This window comes from Enoplosus armatus, chromosome 11, assembly GCF_043641665.1.
Source record: "Enoplosus armatus isolate fEnoArm2 chromosome 11, fEnoArm2.hap1, whole genome shotgun sequence".
In the NCBI taxonomy this organism is placed as follows: Eukaryota; Metazoa; Chordata; class Actinopteri; order Centrarchiformes; family Enoplosidae; genus Enoplosus; species Enoplosus armatus.
This window is the reverse complement of record NC_092190.1, coordinates 10,408,907-10,423,626: the sequence shown is the minus strand read 5'-3', so window position 1 is coordinate 10,423,626 and position 14,720 is coordinate 10,408,907. Positions and strand designations below refer to the sequence as shown.

The 14,720-nt window shown below is 42.6% G+C and overlaps 1 protein-coding gene across 1 annotated transcript; it reads left to right on the top strand.

Annotated features, from left to right (window-relative positions):
• Positions 1–11,328: 11,328 nt before the first annotated feature.
• abhd13 (abhydrolase domain containing 13) lies at positions 11,329–14,493 on the top strand. The gene is made up of 2 exons (XM_070915211.1): positions 11,329–11,367; positions 13,005–14,493. The coding sequence occupies exon 2, from the start codon at positions 13,039–13,041 to the stop codon at positions 14,092–14,094; it is 1,056 nt and encodes a 351-aa protein (XP_070771312.1). The 5' UTR covers positions 11,329–11,367; positions 13,005–13,038; the 3' UTR covers positions 14,095–14,493.
• The last annotated feature ends 227 nt before the right edge of the window (positions 14,494–14,720 follow it).

Here is a 14,720-nt window from a genome sequence, read left to right as displayed (position 1 = left end):
TTAGCATTGTCCTTTTGAGCATGTTAGCATGCTGATGTTAGCTCGAAGCAGAGCCACACAGTGTCACTAACATGGCTGTAGACTCTTAGTCTCGTTGATTCTACAACAGGGGGGGGCACCATAGTCAGAAATGTTTAAACTCTACACAAAGTGGCTTTAAAAAAAAAAGGGATTCAACAAAGCGAATTCATTTCCTCCAACATATTTAATCAAACCAGAGATATGTAAACATTTCTGAGGAGATCTTGAATGTGAGGAGTGTCTTGATAATCACCAAACCCATGGGCCTGCTTTCTCCAGATGGAAGGAGCAGGCCCCTGTAACATCAGCTTTAGACATAGCTAGTAAACAGCAGAAGGCAGGATTTACAGGAACTCCAGGGATGAGACTGAGGCTCCACACTCCAGCAGAGAGAGCTGAGGCCAAAAGGTTTTTGTCACCAAGCATCCCTGCTGTCAACACCAACCTGAGCTGGACCTGCAGTACCTTATCCCTTCCCCAGCTGTCTATCCACCCTCATCTCCTAGTCCTCTATCATTACATTAAATTCTACTGACTCCAAAATAGAGATCAAACCGATTTGAAGTAGCTGTCTGCACCTGCACAGAGCTGTATCACTTGAATTTCGTATTCCTCGTGTGATGTGAGCTCACATAAAAAATTCATATGCTGAATTTAATGGGACAACAGATAGAAGACCTTGGATGAACCATTTATTAATGCAAAGCATGGTAAATGCTCAGTGTGTGAGCAAGGAAAATGAGCCTGGCGTTTCTAAATGCATTTGCCTCTCACTAATCTGTGCTGTCAGAGAAAAGCACCTCCTGATGAAAGGGAGATGTCTGCCCCTGGATCCAACAGGAAAGTGGGGTGGGTGGGTGGGGTGTGTGTATTCAAGCCTTTGAAGAACTGGGAGTGAAGTCAAATCCTGGCTAACATGGAACCTGAGCAGCATCCAGTGCCGAGATCCAGTCACCTCTCATCCTGTAGGAGTGGTGTGTTCACAGGAATAAACATACAGCTACTATACAGATTGTGCATGGGATGGGGCTGGAGAAAGGTCATGGAAGCTCTGCTCCAATCCCCCAGTCTCATCTCTCCTTCCCTCTCCTCCTCTCTCTTCTGCTGTGAGTGTTAGTACGCTGAGCCACCAAGCAGTCTCACTGTGTTAAAACACAGCTCACAGGGCTAATCACAGTGGTCCATACCAATTTCTTCTCTTCAATCTCTGTCTCTCTCCTATCATCACTGTCTTACTGCATAATTGCAAAAATGATCTGCAGTGGAAATTGCTTGGATCAGATACAATATATCAGCAAAAGTGAGTTATTTTACAATTAATGTGCTATTGCTTCTTTTTTGGCAGGCTTATTGCTTCTCATTTGGGACCAACTTAGTTAGCAACTCTGAATGTTGTCAGTCTGTCAGTCGGTCGGTCGGTCCACCACTTTGGTCCACAGTGAAATTTCTCAACAACTAATCAGTCGATCAACATGATATTTTGTACAGATGCAGTCATGTTCCCCGGAGGATGAATCTCAGTGACTTTGGTGATCCCTGTAGTGCCACCACAAGTCAAAGTTTTCACTTGTGAAGTGAAATATCTCAACATTTACTGCATGAATTGGACCAACATTTTGTACAGACATTAATGGCTCCCTGACAGTGGATCCCAAAGGCTTTGGTGATACCCTCTAACGCCACCATGAGGTTCACATCGGTGGTTTTGGGTGAAATGTCTCCACAACTATTGAATGGATTGCCATGAAATTTAGTACACACATGTTCTCCACAGGATTAATTGTATAACTTAGGTGACCCCCTGATTTCTAGCACCATTATCAGACCAAAACGTTCTATCTGCCGGGCTAATGACTTTCCCAACAGCCTCAGCTGTACTTTGATTTTCGTGCTAATTTGCAAATATAAGCACGCTAACATGCTAAACTAAAATGGTAACCTTGGTAAACATTATACCCGCTAATGTTAGCATTGTCATTGTGATCATGTTAGCATATTGACATTAAGATTTAGCTCAAAGCACCACTGTGCCCATGAAGCACACCCTCACAGAGCTGCTAGTCTTACTCTTAGTCTTGTTATCATGGAGATTAGCTCCTCACTTAACACTCTCTGTGTGGCTTTATTGTTTGCAAATAAAGCAATGGTTCAATCGCTATCTAATCTAGTATGCAAGGTGGTGTGTTCTGTGTGTGTGAGCCTAGCCCTGTGTGGCACTGTGCTGTACTCGGCCTAAGCCCTTACTCTGCGTCATCTATCTCATCACACAGACTGGCCGACCTCAGATGACTTTGCAGACACACTCTGCAGTCAACCAGTCACGTGCAAATCTCTCCCTCTCTCCCTGTGGTGGCTTGCTCTACTTCTGATCACAGCACACTTAGACGTAGATTTTAGAGACAATCAAACCATTAGCGACTGTTCACAAGTTGTTCCACTGTAAATTCAGTTAACCTGGGACCATGTTAAATGTAAAGATTGTGTCTCTGTTAATTGTGTTATCCGCCTATTTACAGTCCTGCTAACTGCTCCCTAAAAGCTGCTTTGATGTGAAGGAGGCTTGCTTCCTCTACAGTAGCAAGTCACAGCACACACACACACACACACACACACACACACACACACACACTCATGACCTCCTTCCTTCCTAAACAACCATCCTCTTTTCTCTCTTGGCCACTTATCCCTCTCTCTCCATCAGTCATGCTCCTCTCTGTGAGGCTCTGTAAATATCTGCCACAGACAGAGTAAAGTTCAGGAAAAGGTCAAAAGTGATACATTCTGCGCTGGCTCTGTCTACTGTGTATCAGTGTAAAACCAGAGCCTGAGAAGGTACCTCAGTGTATTATAGTTTAATCAGCTGAGATTATAAGGCAGCAGCAACATGATCTGCCTTCATCTTTCTAACACCTTCCTATCAAGTATGTAAACCATTCCTGTAACCATTAAACAGACCCTCTCAGCAATGATCCATGGAAAACCATCAATCCTTCTCACCGCAGCTCTGTAGGCTCGCTGGAGATGTGATGCATTGCACCACTGAGATGCTCAATTTAAAGGAAGGAGACTAGGAGAGAATAAATAAATGCTGAAATGATGACTATAGTTAAATCAATCAGCTCAAGAAGATAGGCATCATCTGATTTTGCAAGCTCCCGTCATGCAGTGGGACTAATTTATGGGGTCACAGTGGGGTCATGGCTGTAGCTGCAGTGACACACTGCAATCAAGCCAGGGTTCAGAGAGCCGAGGCCTGGGGAACATAAATCAACCGCATGAACTGCCACTATACACTGTTGGGTGGTGAACACACACATGCACACTCGCTCTCTCTCTCTCTCTCTCTCTCTCTCTCTCTCTCTCTCTCTCTCTCTCTCGCTCTCTCTCTCACACACACACACAGTAGGACAAAAAAAGCTATAACTCATTTATCCCGGTATCATACACTGTCATCAGGATGCACACGTTCACACACATGCAGAACACCCTGCTCTCTGCTAATTCATCGCATTAACAGTGACATTTAAAGATATCTCCCCAGTGCACAGCCGCCAGTGTAAAGTACCTTTTCATTAAGCTCTTATTGTGTGGGCCTCAGGGGTGAGGAGGGGAGGTGCCTGGGAGTGTGTGTCTCCCGGTGTGTGTGTGAGGGGGACAACAGAAAGAGAGAACAGATGGGAGAGAGACAGAGAGAGAGACAGAGAGAGAGACAGAGACAGAGACAGAGAGAGAGACAGAGAGAAGCAGCTCGAAACAGACAACAACTAAGAGCCAAGTGTGGAGATAAAGAGGGGAAGATGAGGAGGGGAGGCGGTGATATATTAACCAGCTTCACAGGTTGAAACTCGTGTCTTTAAATCACAAGGCTCCCCGAGCAATGGCTATTACACTGACTTAGTACAGGGTCATGCGATGAAAAGGGAGAGATATAGGAAGCCGGATGCGTATATCACTATATGGACTTGTATGTTGGCCCTCTCTCTCACTCTCACACGACCTCCTCTATGCAACCATTTCTGCCTGGAGTACTGACTGTGTATGGGTAAATGTGGTCATGTTTTGAAAATGTGCTATAATTTCTCCCAGGTCATTTACTCTGATTTTATAGCCACCACCTTATGTGACTTGCTGTGTCCTTGATGGGCATGTGAATGGTATCATCAGTCAGTCTGTCCAGTGTGTTCTTAAGATCTTAATTGGATGGATAATTGTTAAGCCAGTAGTAGTGCCTATGAAGCAGTGTTTTGGTTTTGTTAGACGTATTTGTCTCCAACTTAGCTATTAGTCTTTATTTGCAACACACTGCTACAGGGTCTGTTTAGAGCATGACCCACTCACACACACTGATGAATAAGTACCTTCCTCTCCCACTTGAAGCATTACTTTCTAGGCAACGATACCGTACATTAGTAAATTACAGTGTGTGTACTGGGTATTTACAGTGTAAGAACCCTCATTCTATTGCAACTTTTATTGATTTCATACCATTTTGTAAGAGCTGTAAATTTGTGAATTTTGCAGTCAACTTCTGTATTACGAAAACACCAGATCGGCCTTATTTATCCACTTTACAGATCAGTTTATTGAAGGTCAAAAACCTTAATTTGGGGGAAGAGTCCTTCACTCTTTCACATACCCATACCCACACTCACATGCGCAAACACACACACACACACACACACACACACACACACACACACACACTTATTAAATGAGAAATGAAAGATGGCCTTTCCGTCCCCACAGGATAAAACAGTAACCTTTCATCTGGACTACAACCCTGTCTGTTTCTACTGGCGACCAGAGTCTACATGTCCTCTGGTATCAGCTCAGTCAGGAGTGATCTCCCAAAACAAGTCAAACAAAGACTTATTACTGGTCTGACTGACCTTCACAAAGTGAGTGAGCTTTCTCTAAATTGAGTGAATTTGCTCTTTAAGTGGATGGCGGTTACCAACATGACCCTATATGCACTCACATTCCTACAGTTTACCCCACCTCTTGACTTCACTCAGACAATGTGGCATCATTTTTCAAGGACAGTGGGTTCTGCTTCTCTGCAGAGGCTAAAGTCTCCACAGGCTAAATTGAACACATTGTAATTACAGCATGCCCTTGATATTGCACTTTTTCAAACAGGGCTTGCTGCTGACACTATTTCATGGTTGCACCTCCTTCAGAAAGAAAATGTCCTTCACATAGAGACATGTTTTGGCTTTTCCCAATGTGATGAGCTCTGGGCACAAGGTAGCTGTTAAAATATTACTGTAACTGGGATTAATAATGACAGTAACAATGATGATGATAATTACTGTGGTGGTGGCAGCTGAGGTGGTTATTGCCTCAGGAATAGTTTGACATTTCATGAAATATGATTATTCACTTTCCTGCTAAGAGATAGACAAGAGAATTGATACCACTCTTGTCTGTAGCTGGAAACAGCAGGTGATTAGCTTAGCATCTAGACTGGAAGCAGGGGAAAAGCTAGCCTAGAAAAAATACACCTACCAGCACTTCTAAAGCTCACTAATTGCCACGTTGTGTCTTGTTTGGTTGTGGTTTTACTATGTAACTATTCTTGCCGAACAGTGGTGCACTGCCTTGAGGTTTTGTCATCGCCGTAAGGTTACCAGGCAACCAGCAGAGACTGTAGGAAGTCACTGCACCTGGCCACTGTTCTCCACCAACAAATAGTTACAGCACATGACTCCCCATGAAAACACAACTTGTCCTTCTGTTTTTGTGTGGAAGACCTGAGATACAACTTGTTTATTAGTGAGCCTTAGAGATACCGGTGGGCATGTTATTGAACTTTGGAGAAAGCCAAGCTAGCTGTTGCCCCCTGCCTTTATGCTAAGCTAGGCTAAATGCCTATGCCTGTTTTTAGCTTCATACTTAATGCATGGTCTTGAGAATGGTATCGATCTTCTCATTTCACTCTCAGCAAATAAGCAAATAAGCACATTTCTCTATTACTTTAACTTTAACTATGTGACAGCAAGATCAAAAAAAGATTGTCAAGGACAAAAGCTGGAATTTTTACTTGTTCAAAGTAAATGTGGGGAAAAAAGCACATTTGGATGAAGTGCATTAATAAACAACTTGAAGACTGTTTGATTTAGCAGCTCTGGCAAGTGACTGTTACCACTGTGGAGGCTGATCAAGTGTCTGGAAAGCCAAAGAAAGCCTTCTCTGAAAGTCATCTTTTCATCTTTATTTTTGGCATAACGGGCAAATGTGCTAATTATCTGTGTCTACCATCGGAGGAGGTTGGGCAAAGACCGAGAGATTAATGATGGCTTAGATAACATCATTCACACTGAAGATGCTGCAGATATGATAGAAGCATTAGGGAAGGTGGTGACCACTCTTTCTTAATGTCCTACTTATCATGGTGAGTATACTAAACACAGTGAGGAATGAGAATAGAAAGAGCTACAAGTGAAGTTTAGTTCATCGTTGCACAAAACAAAGTGCCTCTGTATTGTTGTTGCTCCTTTATTACCTCACTGAATGGCTTTGGTTTTGGATGGTTGTTTTTTTTTAACCGCACTCTCCAAATCCTCACCACTCCTTGCACTTATAGAAGACGGGTCCCAAAATTCCAGTAGGAGCACACACTCATAGACACATTTGTGTGTGTACGCACACAAACCTATATCTGCAGGTTAATTAGAGTAATAGATATCATCATAGGTGTGACAGAAGGTTTATTTACAAGGGAAATGAGATACATGTAGCCTTTATTAAATGTCTGGCTCTTCACCACAGGAGGCCTCCTAATTGCTGCCTGAGACATACAGCAATTTCCAGCAATTTATTCCTGGCAGGCATAGTGTATACAGCACTCTTTACTGTATGCCCACAATGCCAGGTAGGCCTGCCTATTTCACTTAGCTGATTAGGCCAATGTGCAATCTCATTAAACCTTGTTGACTGACACTAGAACAGAGCCATAGGAGCTACAGAAGCTCTTGCTTTGTTAATTATGAATCAGCATGAAAGAAAAAAAAGGCAATTTAAAGGGAAATTTCGCCACGTTTTATGTGAATGTCCAATCAGTGTTGGTGGTAGTCAATTGAAGCAATAAATTCCTAAGTATGTGCTTTACTGACAGAGAAAACAGAGTTCTCCTGCTCGCGGAGAAATCCTTCCAAAACTGCCCACGCTGACATTCATTGCAGCATAATTAATTCAGGTTATGTTGCTATCGGAGGGCAATTTGAGCAGAGGCACCACCAGTCGCTGTTTGCTCTCTGCAGCTCAGGTTCTGGATGGCCTCTCAAATGAATACAGCTGAATATCAGAGTCAGCCAAAACACTGTAAAATGTATCCTCGTCCATAACATCCTCCACACTCATATTTTGGTATGCCGTTTTCGCTGTTGGAAACGAAGCTAGTTTGCAATACAAGCGTGCAAGCACTGTTGCTGGAAGAACAACAGATTTTGCAGGTGCACCCCAGAGACACAGCGAACAACTACTGCAGGCGTTTTTCACATTACATCCCTAACTCTGATAGATAGAGGTAAGGTTGAAAATCTGCGAAATGGCCCTTCAGTGTTGTACTGCACTGACAGGTAACTTCTGGCTGTATTTGCCCCCTCCTGTGTTTAAAATGAAGAGTTGCCATTATGTAGCTGTCCTCTCTGACTCAAAGCAATGCTCTGTCTCCAAGGTGACAACACATTTACATTGTAGCCATGGACACCACATCTATCACCTCATGCATGTCATTCAGTGACTTGCAAATCAAAGAGAGGCCTCACTCATGATGATGTCAGAGGAGCTCAACTATGTCTTTCCCAAACCCAGCAAAAATGCAATGCCAGCAACTCTTGCACATGGAGACATAAAGTCCCAGTGCCACTCATAAAAGATGCTGACTGACAGAAAAATCAATGCGTATCAATAGCTTGCCCATTGGGTGCATGGCGTGAGGTGAATGATAAGCATGTCCCTTGGCTCGATGATATGATATTCCCAGCCAGGTCATCACAGTCACTCCTCGTTCTGTCGCAGCTCTGACTTTGTATTATTGAGCTTGGGCCCTCCAGCTGTTTAGGGTGCTATATTTCAAGTAATTGAGTCGTGGGAATACGAGAGTGGAGCCACAGAGTGTGCATGTGTAAGTGTGTATGAGAGTTGGAGTCTGTGTCTGTAATAGATGTTTTGACTGACATGTCAAAGGTAATTGAGTTGTAGGTAAGAGAGAGTGAACTTGCCAGCTGTCAGTCTCTTATAAGCTGAATCCATCAGAATGCAGCACTCCTTATAACCTATACAGACAAGTGTGTGTATGTGTGTGTGTTGCGTGTGCAGGCCTGGTATGCATTTCATAGACACTGCACTTCCTACCAGGCAGGGCTGCAGCCATTGAAAAGGCCACTGCAGTGTAATTCTGTGTTTTTAGCTTTTCCCTTTTTTAAAACAGAGTCTGAATAATGAATGGAGTTTGAACATGGACATAATCTTAAAGTCAGTCTGCTCAAGTTGAAAAAATACTCATCCTCATCCCTCAGTCTGGATGATTTAGTTCAAAGAAACCATTTTCCCTTTAAAGGCTCGTTTTCCACGTGTATTCTTACATTAAATTGAGCTCTGTGAGGGTTTTACCAATAAAAATTGAAAAAGACTGAACATCTGCACACATGCCAAAACCTTTTAAGTGTTGCTCCTTGTTGTGATACAAGCAACAGTGCAACAATGAGCCTGGGCTGATGCAGGTCATCAGCTGGGGCTCCGGAGGTTTTCACCAGTGTGAAAAAATACACACAAACGGATACGCCTGAATGTCAAATCCTGCAGGTTACCTGGTGGATTGTCTGCTGGCCAACCACAATACATAGATTACATCTTTCTGTTGAGATAACAGTTTGTCATTGTCAGTACATAGGTAGTTATCATACAGTATACAATGGTCACGTCATCCTATACATGTGGTCACATCATAACCACCTCCTTCAGCCAGTGTCAGCATCTCTGACACAATAATAGATAACACACATTAACCATATGCTTTCATACGCCAACTATATTTTCGGTGTATGCCTATGACGTTTTTAGAATAGAAAAGAACATGCTCCATCTAGGCTTTTGATGCTGACTTCACCACAGAATCAAATCAACAAACCTCAAGGACAGAGCTGAACAGCCAACAGCTGTGCTAGTCTGCACATAATCTGTCTGTCTCCTCCAAGGTCACTGAGTGTGAGCAAGATGTTAAATACAGAAATACCAATAGGAAACCTAGAAACATCAACATATAATATTCAAGTGTCTATTTAACAAACCTTTTGCTTCATATTCCCCATGTCATGTTTTTATTTTCTGATTAGTTTGATAGATCATCGTATGATTGTATATAAAGTCATTGCCAATGTGAGTACATACAACCACAATCAGTCAGCACAAATCCTTAGTTATCTTGCCATTGTTCATTTTGTTGACCTCACCTTATACAAGCAATTGTTAGAGCCTAGGTTAAGTCATTCTCCCAGGTAAACAGGAACTGAGATGAGCGTTGTGTGCAGGTCGACATGCTTTCTGCCCTTGCTGTTCTTTCATCGAGGTACATTTCATTCAACGACATTTCTCTCAGCACCCTACTTGTCAGCAGCCCAGTGTGTTATGGCTGTCACATCTACAATTTGACCCACTTCTGTAGGCTGTGAAATGTGTCAATTCTCCACCAACACATACAAAAAAAAACGTCATCACAACAGTGGGCTAACATAGGCTGTCGAGTTATACATTGATTTGTAATCAGGATTTAGGAAACAAAAGTCTTTACCTTAGTGACCAGTGATGATTCTTGTAGGCCTACATCAACATTGAAAACTCAACAGAAAAAAAAACAACTTCCTGTCTTGGCTTTATATCATGCATGAATGATAGCTACAGTCCCATCTATTTGTGCACTATAACATGGCATTGCAGATTATTCATTAAGCATTTCAGTAACTTTAATTTTGGGATTAACCTTCACTTTGGGAATTTTCTGAATTATATTCTTTCTAAGAGCAGCACCTGGTGGGCAAAACTCGAATAGCACATGCAATGGTGATTGCTCAACTCTACGTGTGGTTTATGGATCAGATTACTTCAAATTGAGGCAGGAAATAAAAGTGAAGATTTGGTGAGTGAGTTTTATAGTTACAAAGACTGTAAATATACAGACTATGTGCAGGTTTTTACTAATGGATCGAAAGATCCAGTAACAGATAATACAGGTTCTGCAGTTGCAGTTCCTAGCCAACAAACTTCAAATATCTTAAGTGTGTATACTGTTGAGTTGTACGCCATTCTGATGACAGCAATGGGTTGAACACATCAAACCAAACTAAGTTGTAGTAGTGACTCAGTCTCTGCTCTGCCCAGTCTTAAATCAGGTGCATCCAGTAATCACCAGGAATTACGATTCAAAATAAGGGCAATACATTCAAGAGTAATAAAACAAGGCCCTGAGGTCACATTCATTTGGGTTCCTGCTCATATGGGCATTCTGGGTATTGAGTGGGTGGACAAACAAGCCAAACAAGCTGTTAAAAATAGAAAACATAGACATCCATATTAAATGTTCAAAATTAGAGAGAAACAGCATTGTATGGAAGAAAATCAATAAAGCAGCACCGGGATCAGAAGATAATTGAAATAATGGAGGTAATAATGACTAGATTAAGAAAAGGACAAAGTAATCTGAATGGCACACTTCACATTATAGAGAAGCATCACATCAGTCAGTGAACAGTGTCAGGTACCAGAGACTGTAAAAGATGTACATGTTAGTTGCAGGAAATACATATCAGAGAGAAAGGACATGATAGAAGAAATTAAAAGATTCAGGCTATCAAGAGCAGGATTAAAGAGCATCCTGGAGTATGGTGGGAGTGGACAAGGCAGAGGATGTTTGGTCAGCTTCCTAAGGAGAACAGGACTGATGGGAAAAATCCAACCGGACATTGTAGGAGTTAACTGACTCCAGAAGATGGCAGTAATGCAGCTTTAAGGATGCCAGCTGTCGTTAAACCTCTAAGAGGAAGAAGAAGAAGAAGAAGAAGAAGAAGAAGAAGAAGAAGCAGAAGAAGGAGGAGGAGGAGGAACCTTGTTTCCTGTGCTGAGCCCTACACGGAACTCATGAAGGCTACACTACTAATGCTAACCAGCTGTGTAGCTAGCCTGTGTAGCCGGTCCTTGCTGACAGTTACTCACCTTGCGTCCTCACCAGTTAACTTTCACTGTAATTTACTTCACTGCTACAGAGCTGAATGACAGTGACTGTGCTGTCTATGCGTTACTATTTTGTAAAAACATTCGTGCAGCTGAGGCGCTAAAAATGAGAGAAGGGTGAGTATGTGGCTACCTTGCTAACCATTGAAGACATAGGTGGCTAATTTAAAACGCTTTAACAATGCTGAAAGCACTAGCTACTATGGGAGCTAAAGATAGCTTGACAGTTAGCATGGTTATTACGGAGCTAACCCGCAGCAAGCTAACTATAATGTTAATTTTAATAAGGTTTGGTTCGGTTTTATGGTCAGTAACTTCAAACCTTGATGTTTCGCCGTCTCTGGTTTGACAGCTTGTCTTGACAGTCCAGAAGTAGATTGCTTAGTGATAGCTGCCGGTAACGCTAAATGTTAGCTGGCTAACGCTAACGTTAACTGTCAAAGCACTCCTATCGTCTGTGCTTTTCACCGGGCTCACAGAAGCTGTCACCATCTCTTCCTTGAGGGTGGGGTCAAGACGTTTTTTAGTCTTGTATTATTTATAAATGTATCCTCAGATTGTTCCCAGCAACATGAACGCTAATTTAATGTCTGGTGCTCATTCCTGGTCCTGGAGAGCCCCACCGCTGCTACATCTGTTTCTACTTTGCTCACACCTGGTTAGGTGAAGTTGGGGTTTACAGTTCATCAAGAGTTGGCTGACCACACCTGATCCACCAAATCAGGTATAGGTACAGCAGGGAAAGATGGGAAAAAAATGCTATGCTGGGGCTCTCCATCAGGCGTGACCACCACCTCTATGTGCTTGTAACAGACTTACAGACAAGTGTTGGTTAGGATTGATTCACTTGCAGTTGTTCCAGGCACACACATACATAGATGGTATTTCAAGGAGTTTTGCCCCTAACACAGCATGGAAATTGACAGTACTGTTCCCAGTAGCTGAATGGTTTGAGTGACAGAATCAGTAGCACAAAGCGGTTTTTGATTATGAGGGTGTTAATCTGGCTGGAGTCTTTTAATGTATTTAATGGCCATTGTGTAAGGCCCTCTGCTTTGAATGGGTCATGTTTAACCTGAGTATAATGCTTTACCTCAGTATGAAATCTATTGACACACTGCTTCCTTTAATCTCTTAGTTGTCTTTACTTTCAATAGCCCCTGAGAGGTGGTAAAGTTAGTCTCACACTAACCTAAAATTGAGTTTTCTTTTCCTCTATTGTTTGGCTTGCATCAGATCAAATATGAATAACATTTTATAAAATAGACGATTCAATAAATTACATATACTGCATATTAATTTTGTTGGTGATTGTTGGTGTAGCTAGCTAGAAGGATAGGATAAACAGGATTGCATTCCACAAACCTTATGGAGTGCATCCATTGATTGGATGAACATTAACAGGTGCCAAGTTTTATGGTCAGTCATTTCTTGCATAAAAATACCAGATAGTTAATGATTTATAGATTCTCAAATGTGAGAATTTGTTGGGGTTTTTTCTCATTGACATCATTGTACCTTTTGGATTGTTAAATAGGCTAAGCAATTTGTAACCATCACTTTGGGCTCTGGTAAATTGTGAGGGTATTTGTCATTAATTGATAATTAATTTAATGTATTTTGTTTTTTTAAATATATAATTTATGTTCTTTGTCTGACCATTTCTAAAACTAAAACTGTTTTTCTAAATCCTTGATCATGTACATTTATATTCAACCACTTTCCCTTTCCTCCCCTGTACTCTTTCTTTACAGAGTGTGTGTCGCGTGACTCAGCTCTTGTGAAGCCATGGAGAAGCCCTGGAGGCTGTGGGGTGCAATGGAGCGTTGTACTCTGACTCTGGCCTCCTGGTCTTGGGGTGCTTGCAGAGTCTCCCTTTTGGCCCTCATCCTCACCTTCCACCTGTATGGAGGATTCTTTCTCCTAGCTCTTATCCTAGCCTCTGTGGCGGGCATCCTCTACAAATTTCAGGATGTGCTCCTCTACTTCCCTGACCAGCCTTCCTCCTCTCGCCTTTATGTTCCCATGCCAACAGGAATCCCCCATGAGAATGTGTATATTCGCACCAAGGACGGCGTGAAGCTCAACCTCATCCTGCTCCGCTACACAGGAGGGGACACACCTCCTGGAGTCACCCCTGGCAATCAAAGCAGCCCCACTTCCTCTGCTCCACCTACCATTCTTTATTTCCATGGCAATGCAGGTAATATTGGTCACAGGGTGCCAAACGCCCTGCTGATGCTGGTCAATCTGAAAGCCAATGTGGTGCTGTTGGACTACCGTGGCTATGGAAAGAGTGAGGGTGAGCCCAGTGAGGATGGGTTGTACCTGGATGCAGAGGCCACACTGGATTATGTCATGACCCGTCCTGATCTGGACAAGACTAAGGTGGTACTATTTGGCCGCTCACTGGGGGGTGCCGTGGCTGTGCGCTTGGCGTCAGTCAACCCTCATCGTGTAGCAGCCATTATTGTTGAAAACACCTTCCTCAGCATCCCCCACATGGCAGCGACACTTTTCTCCTTCTTGCCCATGCGCCTGCTGCCCTTGTGGTGCTATAGGAATCAGTTCCTTTCCTATCGGCAGGTGGCACTGTGCCGCATGCCCTCGCTGTTTGTGTCTGGTCTGTCGGACCAGCTCATCCCACCAGTCATGATGAAACAACTGTATGAGCTGTCTCCTGCGCGGACTAAACGCCTGGCTATCTTTCCAGAGGGCACACACAACGACACGTGGCAGTGTCAGGGCTACTTCGCTGCCTTGGAGCAGTTCATGAAAGACCTGCTGAAGAGCCACGCCCACGAGGAGAGTGCTCAGCCCTCAGCTAGTGTCACCATTATTTGAAAACAACAGTCAGGGACTGACTGTTGACTACAGGTTATAGGCTGGAGGAAGTGAAGGCTGTCACAGAAATGCATTGGTTGGACTTAATTGATTTTTGGAAAGAATGTAAATTTTTTTATGCTTTGTCTGGGTTTTTATTTTATTTCACTCTTTTTACCTTTCTGTAAATGTAACATTTGTTAAAATGATTGAACTATTTCAAGGTTTTAAGAGAGGGTAACAATGCCCTCATGGGTTCTTTTGTGTTGCAGCTATGAATGCATGTATTTATGACCTTAAATGAATGAAGCCAGAGCATACATGCCCACACTGCAAGACATGTCATTACCACAAAAGAATCTGCTGTGATGGGTGTACTGAAATGAATTAAAATCACTGAAACAATTGCTCATAATTGAATTACCATTTGAGGACCTACAATATTTCAGTGAAAACTGGAATACTACTGGAATTAAAATTACACTTCTTTCGATATATAGAAAATGAGACACTGATAGTATGTAGGCTTATACTGTATATATATATCTTTGTTAATACATTGCACTTTTGTGTTTCCAAGTGATAAGTTATGTGGGCTAACATCTGAGCAGGTGCATAAGGATGTTTTTTTTTCTCTCCCCCTTGGT

What these genes read in the sequence shown, in the direction of transcription:
- abhd13 (XM_070915211.1), top strand. Translation starts at nt 13,039, where the DNA reads ATGGAGAAGCCCTGGAGGCTGTGGGGTGCAATGGAGCGTTGTACTCTG.